The following is a 25,018-nucleotide window of genomic DNA, read 5'->3' as shown; positions in this document are numbered from 1 at the left end:
TATTGTATGCTTGAATTTGCCAGCGCAATTTTTAGACCGGGATAAATGCAAGGAATGCTTCCCAGTGTGTGGAAATTGTGCACTTTTCATGCGGGATTGAAATGAATCCTGGGTAAATCGTTTTGCCCCTGCTGTAAATCGTTTTTGAGCCGTTCTGATAAAAGCGATATTTATAAACTTGCTACCATTTATTATTATTTCTTATTAATGACACCTCATTCATGATCGAACAAAGTGCTTAAAATGTAATAGGAATATACACTTGAATTTCAGTTTGGAATCTACACCTGTATTATTAATTTTGTTATGATATTTGTCCTATTTGTAAAGTCAAGCGCTGCCTATAAGGTCCTTTTTTCAGTCGAGTACATTAAAATAATCTAGTTCATAATCAAACGTTGCATGAAACATCTTTTTATGTTCAGTACAGAATAAAATAATCTGCTCACATCATTGCCAGTTTCACTATTGCAAGAAATATTTTAAAAGTCCACTTTTCAGATCAGTAGAAAATGCTTGAAATATTCCTTCTTCAAGTCTGTAACCCCCCCAAAAAAAAAAATCAACTCGTGCTTTGCGCTCGCGTATTATGTTTAAAACACTGCTTGAAATACTAGGTTCTCAGGTTTGTTTATTGTATACTAATTAGGCCCCTTGACCCGTATTTCTTTATTTTTTGTAATTTTCTTGTCTTGTATTATCCCGTTGCCCCATCTGGTGCTTTTGCAAATGGTTTTTGCTAATTGTGTACTCGTTCCATACGTATTAGCATTGGATCCACACATTCCTGAATCACTCCGCTTGCCTTCCTATTCCAGTCCGAACGTTCCTGAAACAGTCCGCTTGCCTTCTTATTCCTGTCCGCACGTTCCTGAAACTGTCCGCTTGCCTTCCTATTCCAATCCGCATGTTCCTGATAAAATCCGCATGGCTTCTTCTTTCCTTCTTGAAGCTGACCTGATTGCGGATGGTTTCCGGAAGACGCGGAAGGGTTTAGGAAGGGCAGGACATCATCAGGACATCGTCAGGACAGGGTCCCGAAGGTGTCAGGAATTCATTATCCGCGTCCAAATTTTGGTCTCGACCAAAATTTGGATGCGGACAAATTTTGATTTCCCGAACACCAGGAAGGGTTTAGGACAGCGTGCGGACACTCCTAGGAATGTCCGGACAGGTTGCGGAAGGGTCGCGGATTGTAATTATTACATTCCGCGCCTTGTCCTGACGCTGTCCTGGCCCTAGTGGAAAAGGGGTTTTAAGTACGATTACATACGATACTTTAGATAGTGCTTAAATTGACCCTTTTCTATACGAAGCCTTTAAAGAGCCATCGACTTGACGGCTTGACGAGATACTTCATCTTGCCATGTCGACATAATAACCTTATTATGTCGACATGGCAAGATACGTTATCTCGCCAAGTCTGTCAACTTGGCGAGATATATGGACTCTCGCTGGGCCTTGGACACTTCATATCTTGCCATGTCGACATATAATATCTTATAAATCGACTTGGCAAGATTAATATCTCGCAATGTTGACATATAACTTTTTTATAAGTCGACTTGATCGACATAATAAGGTAATTATGTTGACATGGAAAGATAAAATATCTCGCCAAGTCGTCAAGTCGATGACATTTTAACGGCTCCGTAGAAAATGAAGCTTTTAAAGTGCAACGTTGTTGTTGATGTCATGTTTCAATGTCAGTAAGGCTCACACTAAAATGACATTTTCCATCAGCGAAAATCACTTAAAAAAATGGATTCTTGTCGACAAGAATCCTAATAAATTATATTTGATAAATAATTCTTAGGCCCTATCATTCGAGGTTCTTTTTTTTAATCGAGTTATACTGGGGGCGTTTCATGCAAAGGACTTGTCGGATGTTTTATCCGACAGCTATACCATAGTAACAGTACCTCTCAGCCAATCAACATCAGAGAAAGATGTCAGATCTGACAACTTGTCGGATGAAAATGTTAATGAAACACTCCCCAGTTCTTGTCTACCAGAAAATGTGGTTTTAGCATCTTCTGTAAATTCCTAAAAGAATCGGCTTGATATTCACTGGAAGATAGCTTTTGTGTATACGACTTCGAGTGATTGATTTTATATCTTACCGCATGTAACTTCTTGCCACATGCAACTAATAGAAACTGACCGTGTGGAGCATACATAGTGGCTCAGTGGTAGAGCGTCCGCCTCATGAACGGGAGGTCTTGGGTTCGATCCTCGGCCGAGTCATACCAAAGACTTATAAAATGGGACCTTCTGCCTTCTTGCTAGGCGCTCAGCATTTAGATTGGAGAAGGGTAATAATAACAATAATGTCATGCAGGGCCCGCTGGTAGACCAGTTTCTTAACTGAAGTGGCTACCCTGGGTAAATAAGACTTTATTATTATTATTTGTTCCTTTGGTTTGGACCCGGCCTTTGAACCGATCTGTAGTCGAAACAGAATGAGCAAAATGCTTGCCGGTATGGTACCGTACCCCGATTTCGGAAGCTTGTGTCGACGCCCTCTACGTTCATTGATAATGAACACTTTCATCGATTTCCGAAAGTTAATGTCCCATCCCATCACGGCAGATAACGCTCATTTCATTTCAAGTTTTTTTTGGTGAAAAATAAACAACCATGAGTTTTAGTCCTGAGCATAAGAAACTTAAGTTATCAGACGTGGCATCTACGGTAAGGCGATTACTTTTTACCATCCATTATTTGATTTAAGGTATCTGTTTTTATGTGCGTAGCCGAGGCCCGAGCGACTGTCTGAGTGAGTGAGTGCAGTGACGATCGGCTTGATGCAGCGAGCAGTGCAGTGACGTGGGCGAGGGACGCGGGCCGGCTTGCTAATGCTAGACAGCTGGCAGCCGTCTGTTTCGAGGAGTTTTTTAACATTTTTTTTTTAAATTTCTCCTCATACACAGACGGCTCGCTATCGTGCAGCCACCATTAGGGGACTTGCAATGCAAAATCCCCCCGTCGGGGCTCTTCAATTTTTGTCTTTAAGGAATATAAATTTTGAAAATTAGTTCGACCAAAATGCAAATTTATATTCTCTCTTGGCATTAATTGCCAAAAAACAGAGAAAAATGAAGTTGAAAGGAACAAAAACAGTGACTTACCTCAGCTGTCGCGCAAATTCACTTCCCCGTTACGATCTTAAGTACATAAACATATGGCCATTGAGTCCCCTGTACAGATCGCGCTAGAACTTCAGTCTCTGTATTTGGTGAGTGAAGCCAACGGAGTTCAGCTGAACAACCAACAAAACAGAGACCGAAGCTTTTGGTCTAGCTATTGCTAGCTCAATTTCAGATGGCTTACTGGCTCTAATACAGTTAAGAAAAATCTCATAAATGAATATGCAAATACCAAAACTTTCGAGATAAGAACAAATTGGTAATGTTATTCGGGGAGGCGCGATAGCTCAGTCGGTAGAGCTAGCCTGGGGTGTTTTGGGGAGTGAAAGTCATAGACCATACTCAGTACGTATGGTCACTCCCCACTTAGCCTGGGGCATTTTGGGGAGTGAAAGTCATATACTGTACGTATGGTCACCTCCCACTAATGCCTGGAAGCCCTACCTATATTCCCCCACGAACGGGTACAAAACCAGAAACTTTCGCGAAAGTTTCGCCCCTGAGAATTCTACTTTCCCTCAAAAAGATCTAGCCCTAAAATATGTACATGGGGTCCAACTTCATTTCCAACATTTCTGCGATATTGATTTCATTTTTAAAGAAGAATTCATTAAAAAAACAAGAGATTTGTTTTGAAAAGATGGGAAGAGCTTACGGCCGTGTTTACGTCGCCATCTTGATTTCTTTGTCTTCCGCTTGGCGACAGCACGCATATCCAGCGATTGATTAGGGGTAATTTTTCATGAGGAGACTGCTTTATCACATTTTTATTTGCCACCAAGGTAATCCTTTTGCAGCAAATGTAAACAAAGGAATGGGTCTCCCAAACTGGAAACTGTCTCTGAAATTGGATAACCAAATTCTTTACAAAGGTCTCTGATAGTGGAGATAATCTCTCTCATGGGAGACAAAACCTTGGTGGCAAAAATTTGAATGAACATTTTCATATAATAAAATGTAAAAAAATAAGTGGGCATAGACAGCAGCTTACACATTGCATACTCATGAAGACATGCATACATGTAGAACTGTCAAAGAATGCAATTAACCTTGAACATCCTATCTTTTTATAATCTTTACAGTTTACATGTATTGTCCGATTTTAATAAATTTGTCAATGTTTTATCTCATTTTATATCATTTTCAGCCTGGAGTACCAAGTTAATATGCAGGTCTGCATGTACATGTACCTGTAGATTAAAGCAAACCTTTAATACGTCTTAGTTGATCTTTATTCACAAAACTTTGTCTCACATAAAAGCTCAGATATTCATCACCTTTTCCAAGCTCATCTGATATTTGTACATGTACATGTAGATCCCTCATTTATCAGAGAGAGAACAAGCAATAATTCCTGCTAGCCCACTGATCTCTATAAAAAATCTGGATATACCATAGGCCCATACGCGCCGTACGAACGATTGACGCCGCCGTACGGAGCAAGCGGGCGCCATACCACTCCCATGGTTTGAGAACGCGTCGGGAAGCTCCGCATAGCGTGCCGTTGGCTTGCGTGTAATTTCCCAAAGTAATCATGCACTTGCCATCAAATTACCCTTCTAATTACTTGTTTAACTTTTTTGAACCCTTTACACATCTAGACATATATTTACATCTTTTTCCTACCTTCAAAACAAACCTAGTTAGACATGTACAAACCATAACCCTTCTCCCAATATAAAACGCAATACAATCCCATTATTTGTGCATAATAATTAATGCTTATCACCTCACCTTTGTGTCTACTGTACCTTTAGGCAGATTTTGTGTATTTAGATGTTTTTTTTCTTTCTCTCAATCTCGATCGATCATCTTTACTGCTGATAATGGGCTACAAGCCGTATTTACTTTGTATATTTTTATGATACCGCATGTATTTTATCTGATTTTAAATACGAAAAATACTAATCAAACCAAACACATGGTTTATCGCTGATGACCGGAGGTGAGGGGTAGTTGTAACTTATGTTTTGGCTGATTTTGGGAAATGGCCCTTGCTAATGTATACAAAAAACTACGCTGAGCATTTAAAATACGCTCCTTTTCTCTTAAAAACTTTAAAACACCCTCCCCCTATATGCCTTTGATTTTATTTAATGTAATTTCATTTTGTTTCAGCTGAAATATGTAGTCTTCATTGTCGTCTTTAACATGATTGTACATTTGTACAAGTATATTTTTTTCATAATTTTCCTTTATTTTTTTTAATATGTGTCAAGTATGAATGCTGGATTAAAGGCATTGTCTAACATTATGTTTGGTTTTTAAAAATCTGAGCTGCATGGTCCTAAATGCTTTCAGAATATCTGATGGGATGTAAAAATAAATCTGTGAAAAAAATTATGCTTCAGTTATCATTTAATGTTTCAAAGAAGTGAAAACCTATAATAATATCACCCCCATATAGACTACTGTGCTGGAGTTATCCTCGGAACGAGAATAAATGCTATTTTCATAGATATCTTGATAATGAATGTGTTATTTTCATTATTTTTGCATTTTTGTTTGTTTTTTCATCCATCTGAACATAGACAGGTCAGACAGCTCAGTTTTAGATTTTTTTTTTAAATCAATCTACCACAATGTTAACTAGTGGCTTTACAGTAAAGTAAACTTCATTCATATATGCAACATATTCACACTAAGATTCTGGTTTCTTCCCTTTTCATCACCTACATTTCTTCTCATCTCTTACACTCATGCTCTTACTTTCACTACTCTATAAATATTTTCTTCCATCATTTACATGCCACACTTATAAATTATTTTACTTTCTTCCTTAACACTTGAAACACAAACAGTAAAATTGTTTTTTCATTCTTTATTCCTCAGTCAAATGTGATTCTCATCAAGCTGTTTCTTGAAATGTCATTATTTTCTTCCAATATATTTCATGAACATACTAAATCATAAACGAAATTGAGTTAAAACACAAGTGCATCTTGAGCCGGTGGAGTAGTGTCATCCTGAATTCCAACACCAATGTCTACATATCCGTGAAACCTGGTGCCACTCCACTCAACATGTTTTTTTATCGCCATCTCATCCAACATGAGAGCACAAACAACTTCGTTTCCCTTCTCTTTGGCTTGGTCTGCCTTGATCTTCAATGCAGAGAATGATTCCTTCGTGAATCCTGGCTCTCCGTTCACTCCCATGTACCATCGCTTGATCACAGATGGATGAGGAAGGGCAAAATCAAAGGATTTCCTTACGTATCTGTATGCTTTTGCACTATAAAAGTGCTAAGTTAGTGCAAATGCTCTCAGTGCCGGAGGATAGGTTTTTCTACTCAGTTTCCCGCTTGACTTGTTTGCCACCATTCTTTTCATCACATCTGCTGGGACATCAGAAAAAGTTTTAGAGAGCACATCTGCTGCATTGGCTGAAACTTGGTTCTCATTCCTTAGCGTGTTTACGACTTCCTGCAGATCGGTGACTTTTTTACTCAGTCGGCGTGACTTCTGTTGCAGTGTCTTTACTTTCTTATTTAGATTACTCACATGGTCATATGCAATGTCTAATCTTCGCTTTACTGTTCGGGGGCTTTGCAGTGTAGAGTAGCTATGGTCTTTGTATATATGCGATGACTTTGGGCTTGGCGTCTCTGGATTGCCTGTTGGGACTCCTTCTGTGGCTTCTGATGTCTTCTGGGTGAAGTTTCTCTGCCTCGGTGGCTTTCTGGCAGTTTTTCTGCACTGGAGGAAAAAGTAAAACACTTATAAATAATTTTTTAAAAAACTATTACAAATGACAGTTCTATGTCTGAGAATATATTTTTTGAATTGTCATGTCCATACATGCTTTTAAGAAACATGAAAACAATTGTCATATTCATATGGTATTATCATTATTAATAAACTATAGTATATTATTGCAACATGCAATTAGACGTAAGCTAAAACCAAAACTTTTGACATAGATATGTACTTAAAGCATACTATCTCAGTTTGCAAGTGGTAAGTGTATGAAGTATATGTATGTATCAAAGACATAAACAGCTATCCCGAAATTTATATCTTTTATCAAGCATTGTAATGGTAATATTATAATAACTGTCCTATGGGGAAAGATTAGACTAGTATGGTAAACTCATTAATTCATAATTTCATGTTATCAAATATTGGCCAATCAAGAGCAGAATTACATTGTATGACAATTTACTTGTAATTTTCAATGACTTTTTAGTTTCCTAAACACTACACAAAAAAGTAAATTCCCCCCAAAATTTTGGTGGTAGAATACATCAAAATTGCAAAATTGCACATCCAAACATCGGACTCGATCTGCCTGTTTGTCGACGCTGTCACGTCTTTACTGACTGTAGTTACTTCCAACACCTGAAAAATGAAATGGCTCAGATAGCACCCGTCTGAACGAACATAAAAGACTATATGTGGGTACACACATTGACATAACGCCATCACCACTATGTACACGAAGCAGTGACTCTAACTTTACAGTTTTTCACATTATCACGTCTACAACAATCATACTTACAGGTGAAATGTTCGTCCACAACCTTTTGCTTGACGATTTGTACAGTTCACAGCAACACATGATGGCATTTTGAAGCATATTTGTCACTAATAATACGAGAAAAATAGTACACAAACCTATGGAAGATAGCGTTCATCGAGTGGTGGATGGGAGTGGGGGCATGGACGCCCGGTTGCGTCAGCGCGGCGAGCCAATGACGTATCCAGATTTTTTATAGAGATCAGTGTGCTAGCCTGCTAATTCTGTACTTTCATGTTATTATCACCAGAGGGCATGCTCCTACAATAATCCCTTGTCTGTTGACAGACTTGTAATAGTGAATATTGTGTACTCTAGATCCCCCCTCTCCCTCTGTATCTCTCTCTCTCTCTTTCTGAAAAAAAAAATGGGGAGGCAGGAACTTGTCAATTACTATTATTTTTTCAAATTGGCTTCTAAATTTGAAAATGTGTTGTGTCAGAAAACTGAATTGCTGAATTGTACTCCTGATTGTACTTACACTGTATGTTGTATCATTTCACAATAAAATGAATAAAGCATGAAGTTCCTCTGTTTGTACGGTACCGTACCTTGAACCATGCCTTGTTTGCGCTAAATAATAGTATTTTTATTTCTTGCCCCTCTTCTTTGCCTTGCAAGCTTAGGTTAATTTAAGGGGGGGGGGGGGAAGAGAATCTGAAGGTGATGTCTTTTTTTCTCCGACAGTATGTGCATTATGGGGTAATGTCAAGTCACACAACCCAGACCTTTCTCTCTTACTTTCTATTCCCTTTTTTCTCCCCTTTTATTCCTCTTTTCTTCATGATTTTCACTTCTTGGTTATACCATATTTGTATTTTCTTTTTTCTTCATACATGTATATCAATTCTATGAAGATTATAAGAACACCATGTAGACTAGAGAGTAAGGATATCAATTGTGTCATTTTAAAATTCTATCTGTACTGTAATTCACTTAATAAATGAATTGAATAATTGAAAATTCCTGTTGATTATAATTCATAAATGTACATATTTTGCTAAATATTTGAAAATTGTACCCCATCCTGATGTTTTACAAGTTTGAAATATAAATGACACAATCATTCCTGATGTTTGTAGAAGCCCAATAGTCAATACACTTTAACACTATCGATTGGCAATTTTGGCATCAGCTTCTAAAAAAGATGTTCTGAATCAGTCTGAAACTACCCATTGGGTGCATTCATGAGCAAAGATCAAACTCCTGAATTTACGTACTAGTACAGATGAAAAATATTTGCATTTCACATTCTATCAAGATGTTTTATACTGGGATAGTAGTGTGGGTGTCATTTTACACATCCAGGGGCGTGAGGGGTTTCAAATTTGCACTTCAGGGGTGCAGTGCATTGCCCTTTGCACCTTCTTAAACTTGAGAAATTGTATAGGACAGGGTGAGACCTGGTCAAAATCCTTTTTTTTTCTAGGCTGAAGATCACAGGAGCTAAGATCATCTCTTTACACTATTCAAACATGTTTGACTATTTTACAAAACAATTTTTATGGAGCTTAATTGGTTTATTTTGTCTTAATTATATTTGTTCTAAAATACAAAGTCCACAATTCATTTTCAAGCGATAATGGTATCGAGATATTTCAGGGAGTGATGCCAGTAGTTTGATTGTTCTTACACTGTAGGTTTACCCTTCATAGAGTACGTATTGTAAATTGAACAAATAGACCTGATTTATTCAAAATGATTTTATATTGTAACAGTAAAATGTGTTTATTTGGAATGTTGCTCTGAGAATAACATTATTTCTATATGGTGAAGATGTACATGTAAATCTAAAGCAACTTTGTCGAAAAGTCTAAGATACATGTATAGCATTGTATTTTCATCAAGTTGTAATTGTATCACTTATTTGATTTGATTATGAAGGTGACAAAGGGGACGTTTCATGGAGAGTCTCATTTTACAGCTTGGCAGTCAATGTCTAGTCTTGATAAAAAGTTACATGCCAGAACAAGTGACAACATGGCCATTTTGAAAACTTAAAACATTTGTAAGAAGATGGATATCTACTAAATATTGCTATATTTATGAAAATATCAAATTATTATTAAAAGTTCCATTTTCCATTTTTTTGAAGAAGAAAAGGGTACTCCTTCATGTCTACAATACACATATAATACAGATCGTGTGAGTCACTGATGTATGCCACTTGTATGAGCATTATAAATACATGTAAGTTCAAGAAAAATGTTGATTTAAATCAATCATAGAGAAAAACCAGACAAGCACAATGCTGAAAATTTCATCAAAATCGGATGTAAAGTAAGAAAGTTGTGACATCTTTATAAGTTTCGCTTATTTTTCACAGAATAGTTATATGCACAATTTAGTCATACATGTATGCAAATGAGAGAATCGATGATGTCCCTCACTCACTAATTCTTTTGTTTTTTTTGTTTGAATGATACAATATTCATTTTTTACAGAATTTGACAGTAAGGACCAACTTGACTGAACCATAAGATATTAAAGCAATTGTAATTTCACATGTTGGGGGAGAAACGAAATTTGTTTCATACATTTAGGACAAAGAGGAGAAAATTAGAATATTTCATATAATAAAAGACAAAAGATATAGTGAATGAGTGATGTCATCAGTTCCCTCATTTGCATACCGACCCGGATGTGCATATAACTATTTTGTGAAATGAAGCGAAACTTTGAAATGTCATAACTTTCTTCGATTTTGATAAAATTTTCAGTGTTATGCTTGTTGCATTTTTTTCTTTTTATTCAAATCAACTTTTTGTTGGGGGGGACTTGTCCTTTAAGGCCATAATCAATTGGCTGGAAATTTCAAAATTTTGGTTGTTAGTTTGTTTTCAATTTTGTCACATTGAGCCAGCCGATTCCTGACAAACGAGTAGATATTGCATGCTGTCGATGGAATGTGTGTGTGTGTGTGCTCATTATTTTGTTCAAAATGTCCTGTGGGGTCTGTTATAATAGACTATAGGTGGTTTCAGACCGCCTCGAAGTTCGCCAGTTCCAGGTATTCTCTGATCGGGAAATTTACCCCGATCAGAAAATACCAGGTATTTTGGTAATGTGAAAGCAAACTACGCGTAATTTCCCCGAAAGAAAATACCCGCTAAATAGTAGGTACTTGGCGAAATTACAAGAACTTTCGTGGGGATTTTTCCAAGGTCGCGGGTATTTTGGCAATGTGAAAGCAAATTACGGGAACTTTTAGCCCAGCGTGTCGTTGTGCGCGGCGGCGTGGGTGGCTGCTGGGCTAGTGATTTTGAATCTCGCGCCTTGCCTGCTTATCCGATTATACTGCGCATGCTCGTACATGTAACTTCGGAAACTTTTCCCGAACGATGTGTTTCGGGGCGGTGTGAATGCAGGAATAATTAACGGGTATTCTTTAGCCTGAAAAAGTTCTCGTAATTTAACGGGGATTCTTGTGATCGAGGCGGTTTGAAACCACCTTATGAGTGAGAAGTGGAGTGATCTTCCACCTAGAAACCTCTTTGAACTTGAATACCTATGAGGTTATTAGGGGTGCATCCAAATCAAATTGGGGTGAAAACAGACCCAGACCAACTCTTGGCCTGTCACCTGTTCTGTCAAGTTATTTACATACTTGTTTATAGTTTCTTTTCATTTAGAATCCACACATTACCATGGATACCAAACAAACAATTTTTTGTTTTTTTTATGCCAAATAAGGTTTAGTTTTTACTGATTCTGTATTGAAATAAAAATTTGAAAACTTTAAAATTTTGCTTTTACTCTTCTAAAGTAAATCACAACCTTAAGTTTGAATGTATTGTTTATACTGTTTGACTTGATTTTCTTTTTAAATATAAGTTCTTCAGAAACAATAATGAATGCAGAGATATTCAGTAATTCAATATGAATATATGCAGGATTGTATGTTTAAGGTCAGAAGGAAAGAAAGAAGGTATAATCGTCATCTGGGGAAGAAGAAGAAAGAAGAGTACACACTTAATTTAATCCAAATTGATATTGAACATGTGTATAGCAGACCAAAAATAAAATATCATTCATGAAACTTCAACAATTTACCTGCATGTATCTCTCCACTCTCCAGTCCATTCTACGAGTAGGTTCTCCTATAAATGTATTGTTCCCAATCCTGTGAAAATCTGAACAAAAGGTATTGTTTAACAGGGGTATGACCCAAGTTTAGGGACCACACCCTTTTGTTTACATTTTACAGTGAGTGCACAAAATGAAAGTCTGCACACACAAAAATGTAAGCTTACCACTTTGTAAAAAGGGGAAATATATGGGAAGGATGGGGGCTATTATTAATATTGACATGGTACATGTAATGGCGCAGTCACATTTCCCCTATGGCTATGAATAGTATCATGGCACATGTAATGACGCAGTCACATTTCCCATTCGGTGGCTGTACGGTGAGTCAAAAACAGCTGTGTTCACATTTTTGTCTCACCTGCGAAGCAGAGTGAGACTATAGGCGCCGCTTTTCCGACGGCGGCGGCGACGGCGGCGGCGGCGGCGGCGTCAACATCAAATCTTAACCTGAGGTTAAGTTTTTGAAATGACATCATAACTTAGAAAGTATATGGACCTAGTTCATGAAACTTGGCCATAAGGTTAATCAAGTATTACTGAACATCCTATTAAAGTTTCATGTCACATGACCAAGGTCAAAGGTCATTTAGGGTCAATGAACTTAGACCATGTTGGAGGAATCAACATCGAAATCTTAACCTGAGGTTAAGTTTTTGAAATGTCATCATAACTTGGAAAATATATGGACCTAGTTCATGAAACTTGGACATAAGGTTAATCAAGTATCACTGAATATCCTGCATGAGTTTCACGTCACATGACCAAGGTCAAAGGTCATTTAGGGTCAATGAACTTTGGCCGAATTGGGGATATCTGTTGAATTCCCATCATAACTTTGAAAGTTTATGGATATGATTCATGAAACTTGGACATAATAGTAATCAAGCATCACTGAATATTTTGTGCAAGTTTCAGGTCTCATGATTAAGGTCAAAGGTCATTTAGGGTCAATGAACTTTGGCCGAATCGGGGGTATCTGTTGAATTACCATCATAACTTTGAAAGTTTATTAGTCTAGTTCATTAAACTTGGACATATGAGTAATCAAATATCACTGAACATCCTGTGCGCGTTTCAGGTCACATGACCAAGGTCAAAGGTCAATGAACTTTGGCCGAATTGGGGATATCTGTTGAATTCCCATCATAACTTTGAAAGTTTATGGATATGATTCATGAAACTTGTACATAAGAGTAATCAAGTATCACTGAACATCCTGTGCGAGTTTCAGGTCACATGATCAAGGTCAAAGGTCATGTATGGTCAATGAACTTTGGCCATGTTGGGTTTTTTTTTTGAATAACCATCATATCTCTGTAAGTTTATTGGTCTCGTTCATAAAAAGTGGACATAAAAGTAACCATGTATCACTGAACATCTTGTGCGAGTTAGAGTAGTATTCAAAGTCAGCACTGCTGCTATATTGAACCGCGTGATGCAGGTGAGACGGCCAGAGGCATTCCACTTGTTTGTACTAGTTATGTATAGGTGGTTTGATTAAAAATGAATTAAATGGCCTTTTTTCGACTTGCCGCACGGCCTTAGGGGAAATGTGACTGAAGCATAAATGCCAGTCTTGAATTGCCCACTTAGGAGAGCAGGGAAAAATTGCACGCGGCCTCAGGGCAATTTTGCCTCCGAAGTGTTCAAAAGAGCACTGGAAACTCAAAGAGGAGATGGAGAATCTCCATTCATTGCAATGTATCCATTGTTGTAGATTTACATGTACATGGAGGCAGTAAGCTGTGAAAGTAGCCCCCGAAAATGGAAAAAAAAACCTGTATGAGAGGCGCACTCTGCATGATCATACAAAATATAGATCTGTCTTCTTTTTCACGTACATGTACATTTAATACATGTATGTTACTTGTAATGTTCTTGGCATTTAGTCGAAATGTTCTTTGTTGTTGCTTTTTTCACAACAATCAAGATTCTGCCTCAACAATCGGAATCTGACCACATGTCACTGTCAGTTCTGGGTCAGTGGGAGGTCATTGGGACATTCAAAGGCACGTCCATAAAAAACAACTTTCTGTATTGACTCTGTTCATAAAGGGCATAGATTTAAGCACACAATACTGTGTGTCTGGGATCCCTTCAGAAAGGGGTGTGACTGCTTTAACTCCAGGAAAGTTCATTCTTCTGAAACAGCCCACCAGAGCAGGACGTGGTGGTTGATGCGTTGACCGGGTAGTAGAAACAAGCTCTGTCTCTGAACATATTGAAGCATTGAATTTTCATACAAGATGAGTACAATGATTAATAATGGACTTGCGGGTGACAAGAAGGTATGTGCTTGTAGATGTTGTAAGATACTCTGTCCGACTTCTGTCCGACAGTCAATGTTGCCAACAGTGTACCCAAGCTATTTTCTAGTTTTACATCAAGCAAGATACACAGAAATCTGTCAAAGCAAAAGAGACTGATGCTTCTACATGTAGTTCTTGCTTGAACTCTGAAACTGTATCTGAAGGGTAATTAAATTTAACCAATGGTTTTAAATGGTAGGCCTAGATGTCTACATGTATTTGTTAGGTTTAAGACTTCCTGTAAGTATGATTTTTGATGGTGGGTCGTTACTTGTGATGGTTTATTTCCAATTCGTCCAATTGCCAACTCGTCTTTTATCATTTGGTCTACCATCAGTTCGTCCACTATCCGTATGGTCTAATTGCAAATTCGTCCACTCACCATTTGGTCTAATAACCAGTTGGTCCAATAGCCAGTTAGTCCAAACAATTTGGTCTAATGGTCCGACTACTTAGATTTAATTGTGCAAAATGAATGAAAATGAAATGGATATTAGTAAGACCAACTGAATATGAGACGAAATGGTGATTAGGCAAAGTGATGAGTGGACCAAATGGTTGTTAGACGAAGTGTTGATGTATGGAATGGCATTAGACTAAATGATAGTACATGTACATGTAGACCATGTGGTGAGTGGACAAGTTGGCAGTAGACAAATTGGCAATTTACCCTTGTGGCATGCCGAGTCTGGGAACTACCCACCACAAGTACATTCACAAGAGTTGCAAATTAATACACTATTTTACCTTTTTGAAGTTAAAATCATTTTCTTTTCCTTTCCTTTTAATATGAAAAATAACAAGAATGTTGCTTTCTAATATACATTTACAGGGAAAAATTGTCTTTTAAAACTTTTTTAAAATCCAAATGTACATTGTGTAGGCCTACATGTATATGCCATTATGTTCCCCCACTTCTCTGCCTAAAACATACATCTTGTACATGTGCATGTATATTTTAGTTCAAAATTGTTTCTACCTGACTTGATTAAACACTTCAAGCTGTTGACAGTCTGTTCTTCAATATTCTCCAGTGAAATCAATTACACGATTAACTTTGTATTTGCAAGGCTGATATGTTATTAATTAATTGGCAACAGGTGTGTTCTTACTTATTTTCTGGCAAGAGTCTGTGGCTAGGGGGATAGATTGTTCATTGTGGTCGTTCACATATTGAGACCCCCCCAACTTATTAAATTGAAATTTGTTAAATTATAGAAAGGTTTAGAAATGAGACTTTCATGTATAAGGCGGTGCTGTACCATCCCGAGTTTGCTCGATCTCGAGATTTTAGCCCGATGGCCCTCTTCTTGGTTAATCCTGAGATTCAAGAAACCCTGTCTCCACCATCACAAGAAGAGCGATTCCTGCTCGAGCAATGCATTATGGTCTGACGCTGTGAATGAATAATTTCTAGTGCGTCTGCACCTACATGTGTACATGTATAAATTAGCACGATAATTTGTAAAATAGCGTGCTATTTTGCAAATAATCCCAAGTTGACTTGGGATTGTAATCTCAAGATTAATCTTACGAAGTAGCGCGAAAATTGCGTCTCCATTGCAAATAATCTCGAGATTGTTCAGATCAGGATAATTTGCCGGATCAGAAATGGCGTGCTAATTTGAAATCTCAGGATGGTGCAGACAGCCCTTTATAGTCAACAAGAAATTAAAGTGATTTGATAGATACATGTATGTATTTGTGGTCATGGACAAGAGAGCAGTGGGTCAAATAGATATGACCCACATTCCATTGTTCCCATTTGGGTTTCCGGTGTCATAAGTTTCAAAACTAGCTGTTTTTTTTCAAATAACTTGCAAAAATTTATGACAAGTTTACATTTGTGTGCAGTATATGTCTACATACATGTACATGTATACACAAATTGATGAAGCAGCACAATAATTACTGGAATGCCTTACAAAGATTATATATTACTATTAGCATGGACATGCAAGAGATTCACTTTTGAAAGTTTGAATTAATTTTCTGATAAAGAGATTTTTTGTCTTAAAACATATAATTTAGGAAGTGCCATCTATTAAATCTGATCAGTTTGGATTATGGAAAGTTTCCAATATAAACATCTATCTGATCTAGAGTAAAATATTAAATATCCTTGATACTTTTCTCCTACATAAAATTAAAACCATTTCTCAAACATGAAATTCCCAATTTCAGGACACACTGTCACAAGTATAATGAATAAAACTAGATCTATAATTGTTAATAAATGACTGATATCTTGGACAATGAGCTTCTATGATTCCAGAAGGAGGATCTGATTTAACTGTCATAATTAAATGACCATAAATACTGTTCACAATCTTATTAATGGATTTGAATGGAATCTGCATTTCAAAGAGACAGAACAAGTTACTTTTCTAAAGCAAAAAGGGTAAGATAATTTACAACTAATTATCTTTTACCTGGGGGCCGTTTCATAAAGCTGTTCGTAAGTTAAGAGCAACTTTAAGAACGATTGGTGATCCTTATACGCGCTTAACCATCGCCAATGAATACATCATTTACCACAAGAAAGGATCACCAGTCGTTCTTAAAGTCGCTCTTAACTTACGAACAGCTTTATGAAATAACCTTTACCGGGTGTAAAATGTGTACATGCTGAGGCCTATGTGTAATGCAAGTCATGGAACAATTATGCTGGTATCAGCATCATATTCCGCTCCACATTTTTTAAGACCTGTAATTATTCTGTGCAGCATGTCTTTACATAGGACTGTACAGAACTTGATTGAGAGCTTTTCTCAATATTACTCCATATTACAACCACCTCAGAATAGTTTACTAGATACATGTAGATTGCACATAATAAATGCTGTGTTTATGATTATTATTAAAGTGCTATTTCATGTATCAAGCCAAATTGTTCCCTGCAAGTAGAGACCTGTACATTACAGGTCTTGCACTACCTACATACAAGAACCACTACGTGTACATTCATAGTATACATGTAATAATCAATCACTTTGTCTGTGACATGCAAAAAACTATAACACAAGCAAGATCCAAAATGGGAGACCGGACCCTATTGTTATTTAAAGTCATAGATCAATACCAGATCAATGGGGTATACAGGTTTGTATGAATGAACTGGTAAAGTTCGAAGGCAAACACTCTGAGAAGTGGGAGGGGCCAGCTAGTCTACCACGTCACCAACCCCTGAATGCAAACCTGTGCCACCTACCTGGCAGTCCCCATACCTGTAATTGTGAACAGAATCTATACAGCCCTGATGTACATGTACCTTTGAACTAAGCTGGTACTTTAGTGTACCCCACTATCAGGGTATTTAAACTCAGCAACTGTTAGGCAGTGTTCTTCTTTACCTTTATTTCTGCTCTGGCGTGTGGACCCACCCACAGTGCTCCCTGCAGCCTGCTACCTGTTGATTAACCATAGGCATAACAGTGGGGGCTAGTCTCCAGAATCAAAAGTGTTCCACTCTAAACTCTGGGAGATTTTTTAGTTTAAAAACAAAAAAACTTCTTCTCATTATCTACTGTGTTGACCAGGAAGGTGACCCGGGAACTTCCTCCGAAATGACAGATCCGGCAGCCATCAACAAGTTGAACAACAACAACGCCAAAAATCCGGACCCCTACGGCATCAGAGCGGTCAGTTTTCTTCAGCTGTTATGGGCTGCTTTCTGTGAAAATTAACATCTCATTCCATTAATAATCGTCATGTTTTCGTAATTTTTTCCGCTCAATTTCACGTTTCTAATCAAAATGATTCTTTTCTTTGTCTTATACCATCTAGTTCTCAATAGCTCTTCGTTCTTTCAGCTTTATGTGCGTACATATACATCATAATGATCATAGCGTACATTTAAACACTCAAAAAATAACTATTCATAACACCTTAGTTCTGTACCCATCTTTTCATTGTACATGTACTCCAATTTGTAAAAGCTGCCAAATGTGGTCATTGCATTGTGCATAATCTGCTAATCAAGATAAGCTCAAAAAAATTGAAAATGAAATGGCAATTACTTCAATGTATGGAGTTAGACAAGTATTAAATTAATTCATGCACAACTGTTTTTTTTTCTTCTTTTATCATTGTCTCTCAGTCATTCAGGGATCATTATATGACATTGTCATTGTAATTCAGTGTTGTGTTCACTTTTTATGCTATATATTGCCGAACACCAATAATTCCATCTTGAATTTAATTTTTTGTAGTATGAAAACTTGTTTATTTCAAAGCCAAATTTCCTTGTTTTTGTAAACTATTTCAAGAATCATATAAAGTTGCTGGGAAGCACAATTTTAGAAGTCTTGCTTTATAATCAGTGGATATATGTACTTTCAATACAATATAGAGAAAATTGTAGTGAGGGGTAATGGAATGGTGCGAGAAATATGCTTTGAATTGCAAATCTATTCTGGGTCACAAAAATCAATCATATATCCTGCAATTGATTGTAAATTTGTACTTGATTACTGATCTATTTCTTACAACAATGACCATCAAGTAATTTGCTACACTGCGGCGAAAATTGATTAATCATTTTATAAATTTCGATCGAAATTTGCAATTGATTGCAAATATATTATTGCAAGATATCCCAGTGTAAGATCAATGCATGCAAGGTTCCACCTATAGGCTACAATTTTCCTTTAACATTTCTGATTATGGTGATGGGATAACTTCCATTTCAAATAATATTTGCTTTTCATTCAAGATGCATGTACAATTAACAACAGTTAAGCTAAAAGAAAAAATAATTATATTTAATTGTTTTTTGTGAGAACCATTTATTTCTCCCAAGGTTAAACAACCATACATTTTATTTTTTTTCTTCTTAACACATTTAATTTAATACATTTTTTCTTACATTGAAACGTTAAAGATATCAGCTTCAGTGAAGTTCTGTCCATTGTCATACTCTATATCCCCCCCTTGCCCTTTATCAGGTTATTACTAAATAATAGCTGAAAATTGTCCTTAAATTCTCAATATTTGGAGTAAGCACTTCTTCGTTCTTGTTTGTAATTAATATGATATATGATGCATGTATATCATGACTTATGAAAATTTTCTGGATTTAAAACAGTATGATTGAAGAAAAGCCCAAGGTTTAGGTCCTAGGTAAAAAAAAATAATCATGATTTATTTTTTTTTTTTTTTTGGGGGGGTCTATTTAGTATAAAACAATTTCTGAAGTATGTATGGGCAAAAAATTTCTTGATACAGTCTTTATTATAACTTTCATATACAGGTATATGCGATCACCAACCTTGCGTGAAAAGTGTTTGAATTTCCCTACTTATGATAAATAAAAACACCGAGAGAATGTGCTAATTCTCAACATTACACTTTGTAACAAGGGTACATCATGTGAAATGAACCTTCAAGTTCAAAATAGCTTGTGACATCCTGTAGAGCCAACTGAAAAAACAGCTGTACACATCATATTTCAATTGTATCTGTAATATTCTGTGTCAATGTACATTTGTGCCAAACATGGTCATTTCACATTCCAATACTGCATGTTCAACATACAAATATACTGGATTAGTATCATACACGTACAACTACATCGTAATAAACATTGTTGATTCATTCCGTTCAGGACATCAACCAGCATAATTGTCAATGGAGGAAGGGGCCACTATTCGTCTCTGTATATATTTCTTGTTAATGAACTGTCATATACCTGTATTTATCAAGCTGGCACTATCCTTTACCATTGAGATAAAATGTTGAGGGTAGATGCTGGTGGAATAATAATGCTATAAAACCAACTAGCATCCTGCTTTGGTATCATGTAATGGCATGTTCTTACAAGCAGTTAATAGTAAATATCATTTACCAGCATATTTTTATTGCTACTGTAAAGGCCCCTACCTACACCCCCCCAAAAAAAAAGAGAGCGGGCTGTTGTCTCCACATGTGCTTTGAGAAGATGGGAGTGTGATATGTTACATTATCATTTAGAGTGTTTGGTTAAACCCAAAGGGCCATATCAGCCTTATTTGCAAGTTTCCTTGTGAATAATTCATATATATCATAATGTTTTCTTTTTCATTTTTAATTATATAAAAATCTCGCAGGGTCTATGCATGGCTGAGGGAAGAATGTCAAAGTGTCTTCTTTTTCAGCCAATCGGATTGAAGAATTTCAGTAGATTACAACAGCAATAATACTGTATTACAGTAATAGTAAAGATCTAAAAAAAAAACAGATTTCTTCATGACAATGCTCCATGGAACAAGCCCTTGCTTTATAACATGTATTTTAGTAATTGTTTTAAATAAATGAGATAAATTTGCTATAGTATGGACCAATCGAATAGCACATTTTTTTTAGATAGCTTAAACAGATGCTTGTAACTTGCCATGGCATTGGGTAAAAGTGTAATGAAAATGGGACCAGAACAGTGTGATTTGAACATTAAGTTAGAAATTATGTTACATGCATGTTGGAAGCATGTGCTACAAAGTAGTTGATATCTTTAAGAGCAGTCATTTCCTTAGCTTAAACTTCTAACCCGTAAGACACATATTCCTGTGCATATTTTACCACTTTTTTTGATGGGGGGAGGGGGTGCAAATCTCAATGAATTGTGATATTTCAACTTTCATCATTCAGTATTATTTCAGTTGGTTAAATTCTGTTGCAATATAAAGCATTGCTTTCAACTGCTTTTGGCATTTTTCCATCAATTGATTATTTTCAGTGGGGAACTTAAGATTTGATAAACTAAAAAAGAAAATGTGAAAGTAGGTCAGTCACAATATTACAATTCTGTGAATTAAGTACAGCCTTCAGGGGTTGTTTTTGATGATTATCGATTATCGCAAAAGAAAGTTATTGAAATGTTTAATTTCAATAGCTTGCAAGTAGCTATAGTACATCATAATGTACATGTAGGCCTATTGTGGCAGTTGTACAAACACCCTTTTTTATTTTCTTTAATCAATGGTAAACTTCTATCCTGCTTAACAACATTGAAATACAATGAAAAAAAACACAAGGGGCTATTATTATACAGGAAATATACAAGCAAACAAGAAATAATAATTATAGATTTATAGTGACCTACAGTGTGCTATTGGCAGGATTTTCATAATGAGAGATAATTTCATCTTTCAGAAGTTTTAAAAAAATATTTAGACCTTTACTTTGTTTAATAAAGAAAATGGTCAGGAATTCTAAAGTCCAGGTGCAAACCTTCTAAATTCACCAATGTTGTTTTGGGGGAAAATAAAGGTATATATCCCAAACCCATTGATGAAAACTGGGTAAAGTAAAACTAAACACCGGTGGTGAAAGTGAAATATGCTACACATTTACAAGGTTATTTACATTGGGGATATATGAGCTTGTCCCAGTTCAAGCTGGCAATCAATGTATTATTGAGCTACTCACAACAGGATATATATCAGGTGCTTGTTATTAATTAAATTATTGAATCAGCACTTTGGTGACATATTGTGAGAGCTACCTGTAAACAGGGAGCTCCTTGTCTTTATTAAAATCATTTCTCATGAAAGAGATTTTCTTTTTCTTTCAAAATTGTTCCTGAAAGGAGATTAAATACTCTTGTATGCCACTTTTATGGGGAAATACATGTATATATTTTAATATCAGTAACAAAGAAAATGTTAATGGAAAATTGTGCATTGAATAATGCAAGTGGAGTGAGCATACATGTACATGGTACTATACAAATTTGCCAATTATTTAGAAATATTTGATTTACATAAATAAGAATTCAAGTCCTCATATCAAAACAAACGAAATATGAGAACAAAAATTGTTTGATTGTTTTACTGCCTTAGTCTGTGCTTATATACAGATATATACATGTATGATCACAAAATTTCAAGTGATTATCGACTTCTTATCTACAGGCAATTCAAATTCAAAGGTTAATATTTTATGTACGTGATTCAATTATAGAGAGCTATAATCATGACCTGTTATCCTGTACTGCACACAATGCACTTTGAAATGAAGCACTTTTTTAGGTTGGACCTGATACTATCGATCAAATATTAAATTAATTATTATCAATTGATCTCCCTAATGAGTATTAAAACAAGATATTCATCAATGGGCAATATCAATTACCATGGTATAATCTAGTTAAGTACCCTCGTAAGGGCAAATATCTGGTTATGAAGTTCAAGGAGTAATTATTAATAAAGTTGTTTGCCAAATCTTAAATCACATCAGTGCTTTTTTTATGACCTTCATGTAGGGTGTAGTTCTGTTCAGAGAGTTCTAGTTGCCATAAGGGATCAGATCATGCACAATTCCAGGTATATTTTTCTCAGATTTGTTATAGGCCTACAAAAGCTTGTACCATTCTGATTTTTTCTCCAAACATCAGATAATCGCGACTTCAGTATTAGAGACAAACTTCTTATCAAAGAGTAATCTCATGAATTTGAACAGTGTTGATTGCAGTAGTTAGAGGATTTATTTTTAACTCTTTGATTGTGATACAGGTTGGTAAACATACAGACCTACTGAACAAACAGAATCAGTTTCTTTTTCAACTTTGTTTGGAAGCTCCAGAGTACCTAGTTTTGATTTTTTTAATTAAAAAAAAATGTGAATTCTATATTGTTCAGTGAATGTAGATGCATTTATGTGTCTGATACAAGACTGAAGGTAGAGTAGTTATTTTGAAAAAGAGCTCATTTTAAACACCTTTTCACAGTTTATCTTTTTTTATCTTTGAGAAGAGGTCAAATTTGGCATCACTCTTCCACACATCTATAAAACTTCCTTTATCTTGCGATAAACAACAATTATCAATTTCCTCGGTTACAGTAGTTTCGGCAAGACCTGGTCTAGGGGTGTTTTTCAATTCCTGTTTCAGGCAAATCATGTTACATTCTAGCCAGCTTTCACATTTCCATGCGTATGTTTGTATTGTGCATTTCAATTTCTTTTTTCTTCTTTGCAGGTACCATTATATGATATTCTCTAATTCTAATCTTTTTCCTCCTTTTTTTGCTGGAGAGAGCTGATAAATATTCCTACTGTACCAGCACTCATTTGAGCTAGCATATTATAGCTTTAAAACCAGTTGACATCAACATAAAATAACATCAATACCAATACCAAATGATATTTTCTCTGCTTATAAGTGCTCTCCCTTCTTCTTACATGTAGTTTTCACATTTAGCATTATCTTTTCTGACAACACCAAAAAAATAAAAGAAATGATAAACCTGCAAAGTCATGTTGATAATCTGTTAGCTTAACCTTTGTGCTGATGTACACGGCTTCGTTGCTTCCAATTCAAATAACACGTACTACATGTTTATAATAGGTCCATAGTTTGAGCAAATTAAAATGGTATTTGCTTAGTGCTATATAAAGTGCTTATTCATGAATGTCAAGAGTAACATGTGATATTTCTGCAGCGTCCATATACCAGCAAGTCTGATTCTACATGTACTTGAAGTTTAAGCATGTGTCTAAGGCCGTGTTATGCTTCCACTTTTCAGGCCAGAATCAGCGTTTCCAAACATGCTTACTTTCATTTAAACGCCGATCGTAAACTCACAAAAAGGTGCGTTTGTAAACGTTTGACCAGAATCAGGCTTTCTGGGGAAGTATAAACAGAACCACGATCGTAAACGTGTTTAAATGACGTCATTTGGTACATGCTTCCGGTGAGATGAAAATCCGCGGGCAAATACAGTCGTATTGCTCCATGTTATCTCCATGTAATAACAACAATCGGAAAAAAACTTTCGAAAAAAGGCGCGCCCAATTTGACCTCGCTTTACGATGTGAAGCCAGCTGGAGATCATGATTTGCTCTGAAAAGTTAAGCATAAACAGCACTCCCAGAACCACGTTTACGATCGGCGTTTTGAATCAACGTTTGAAATCGCTGATTCTTTCCTCGCAATGGAAGCATAAACACACCCTTAATCCATGCCAAATGGCTTTTTCAGAGAAATGCTTTGTACATGAAGATTGTCATGTTCAAACAGCATTTTTCTTTTTACTTTTTTTTTTTGGGGGGGGTGGTGTGAAACCAATTACAATGACAGAGATAATTTGATTTGCGAACTTTTGATGGTCAGAAAAGAAACACACAAATAATACAGAGTGAGTGAAAAAAATTAACACCTCACAAATCCCCAATTTAAGGAAAATGTCATCATTATGTAAGGCTGGATGGAAAGAGTATCTTCTCCCAAATGATTTGATACCATATGTATGTGGTATGTCTTCATGTTTGGATAATCAGTAGGTACATGTATTCTTTGCAGTGATGTAAATTTGAATATGTGCCAAAGTTAGACATGACTGCGATGAATGAATCCAGATGCCATTGATCCTGTATGTCATAATAATCCTACATTAGTTTAATAGCAAACATATTTGCAAATCCCCTTTCATCGAATTTAACTTGAGAATTGATACTAAAAGTGTTCAGTAAACAATTATAAAGTAAATTATTGCAAAGAGGCTTGGAAATAAATTTAATTGTAGGATTTACATCTGGATTCATTAATTGTAGTCATGCCTTTGGTGCAAATCAAAATTTACTTCAATGCAAATAATACATGTACCACTATGGTATCAAATCATTTGGGAGAACATACCCTTTCATGCCATGTATAATAATTGTGTGTTCATGTTTTTTTTTCTATTAAATTTGGGATTTGTGAGGTGTCAAGTTTTTTTTATAAATAAAACAATATAAAAGTAACCAATGTATGGTATTTATTTGTTTATTCCACCAGACTTAAAGAAAAAGTTTGAGAGCTTTCATCTAGAGGAAAACAATTTTTTTAATTGTTGCCTTGAAACTTGAGCAAGGTATTAAGGATATTAACTTGTATTACAGTCACAATTTTATTATTGCATGTTCAGTACCGCTACAGTGTAAAGCAGCTTTCTGTATTAGCCCATGGTTTGTACGTGTCGTGCAGCAACTGCAGAA

General features: G+C 36.0%; 2 protein-coding genes across 7 annotated transcripts in view; one reads left to right on the top strand and one right to left on the bottom strand.

The window, feature by feature from the left end:
• The first annotated feature begins 2,544 nt into the window (after nt 1–2,544).
• Nucleotides 2,545–25,018, top strand: part of LOC100134946 (PAPS synthetase-like) — a 41,089-nt gene continuing 18,615 nt past the window's right edge. The window contains exons 1-2 of one of the 4 annotated variants that reach the window (XM_041629385.1): nt 2,545–2,694; nt 17,605–17,706. In XM_041629385.1, coding sequence (XP_041485319.1) covers nt 2,641–2,694; nt 17,605–17,706 — 156 coding nt within the window. In that variant the 5' untranslated portion in view covers nt 2,545–2,640. Of the gene's footprint in view, nt 2,695–13,900; nt 14,045–17,604; nt 17,707–25,018 lie in introns of those variants that run through there. The other 3 variants (XM_041629387.1, XM_041629388.1, XM_041629389.1) reach the window with 3 other exon arrangements.
• Nucleotides 5,956–7,869, bottom strand: LOC121431725. 3 transcript variants are annotated; one of them, XM_041629391.1, is made up of 2 exons: nt 7,650–7,869; nt 5,956–6,842 (listed from the first exon to the last, which is right to left on the bottom strand). In XM_041629391.1, exons 1-2 carry the CDS (start codon nt 7,715–7,717, stop codon nt 6,395–6,397), a joined length of 516 nt encoding a protein of 171 aa, XP_041485325.1. In that variant the 5' UTR covers nt 7,718–7,869; the 3' UTR covers nt 5,956–6,394. The 3 variants fall into 3 exon arrangements, with proteins under 3 accessions (XP_041485325.1, XP_041485326.1, XP_041485324.1); XM_041629392.1 differs by having other exon boundaries at nt 7,766–7,868; XM_041629390.1 differs by having other exon boundaries at nt 5,956–6,847; nt 7,650–7,866.

Source organism: Lytechinus variegatus, chromosome 18 (genome assembly GCF_018143015.1).
Source record: "Lytechinus variegatus isolate NC3 chromosome 18, Lvar_3.0, whole genome shotgun sequence".
NCBI lineage: Eukaryota > Metazoa > Echinodermata > Echinoidea > Temnopleuroida > Toxopneustidae > Lytechinus > Lytechinus variegatus.
This window is presented reverse-complemented; position numbering and strand designations above follow the sequence as displayed.

Excerpts from the sequence above, each read along its gene's own strand:
- LOC121431725 (XM_041629390.1), bottom strand. The coding sequence starts at position 7,727 with ATGCTTCAAAATGCCATCATGTGTTGCTGTGAACTGTACAAATCGTCA. Across the intron at positions 6,848-7,649 it reads TGTGGACGAACATTTCACCT|TGCAGAAAAACTGCCAGAAA; the intron begins GTAAGTATGATT and ends TTTTTCCTCCAG.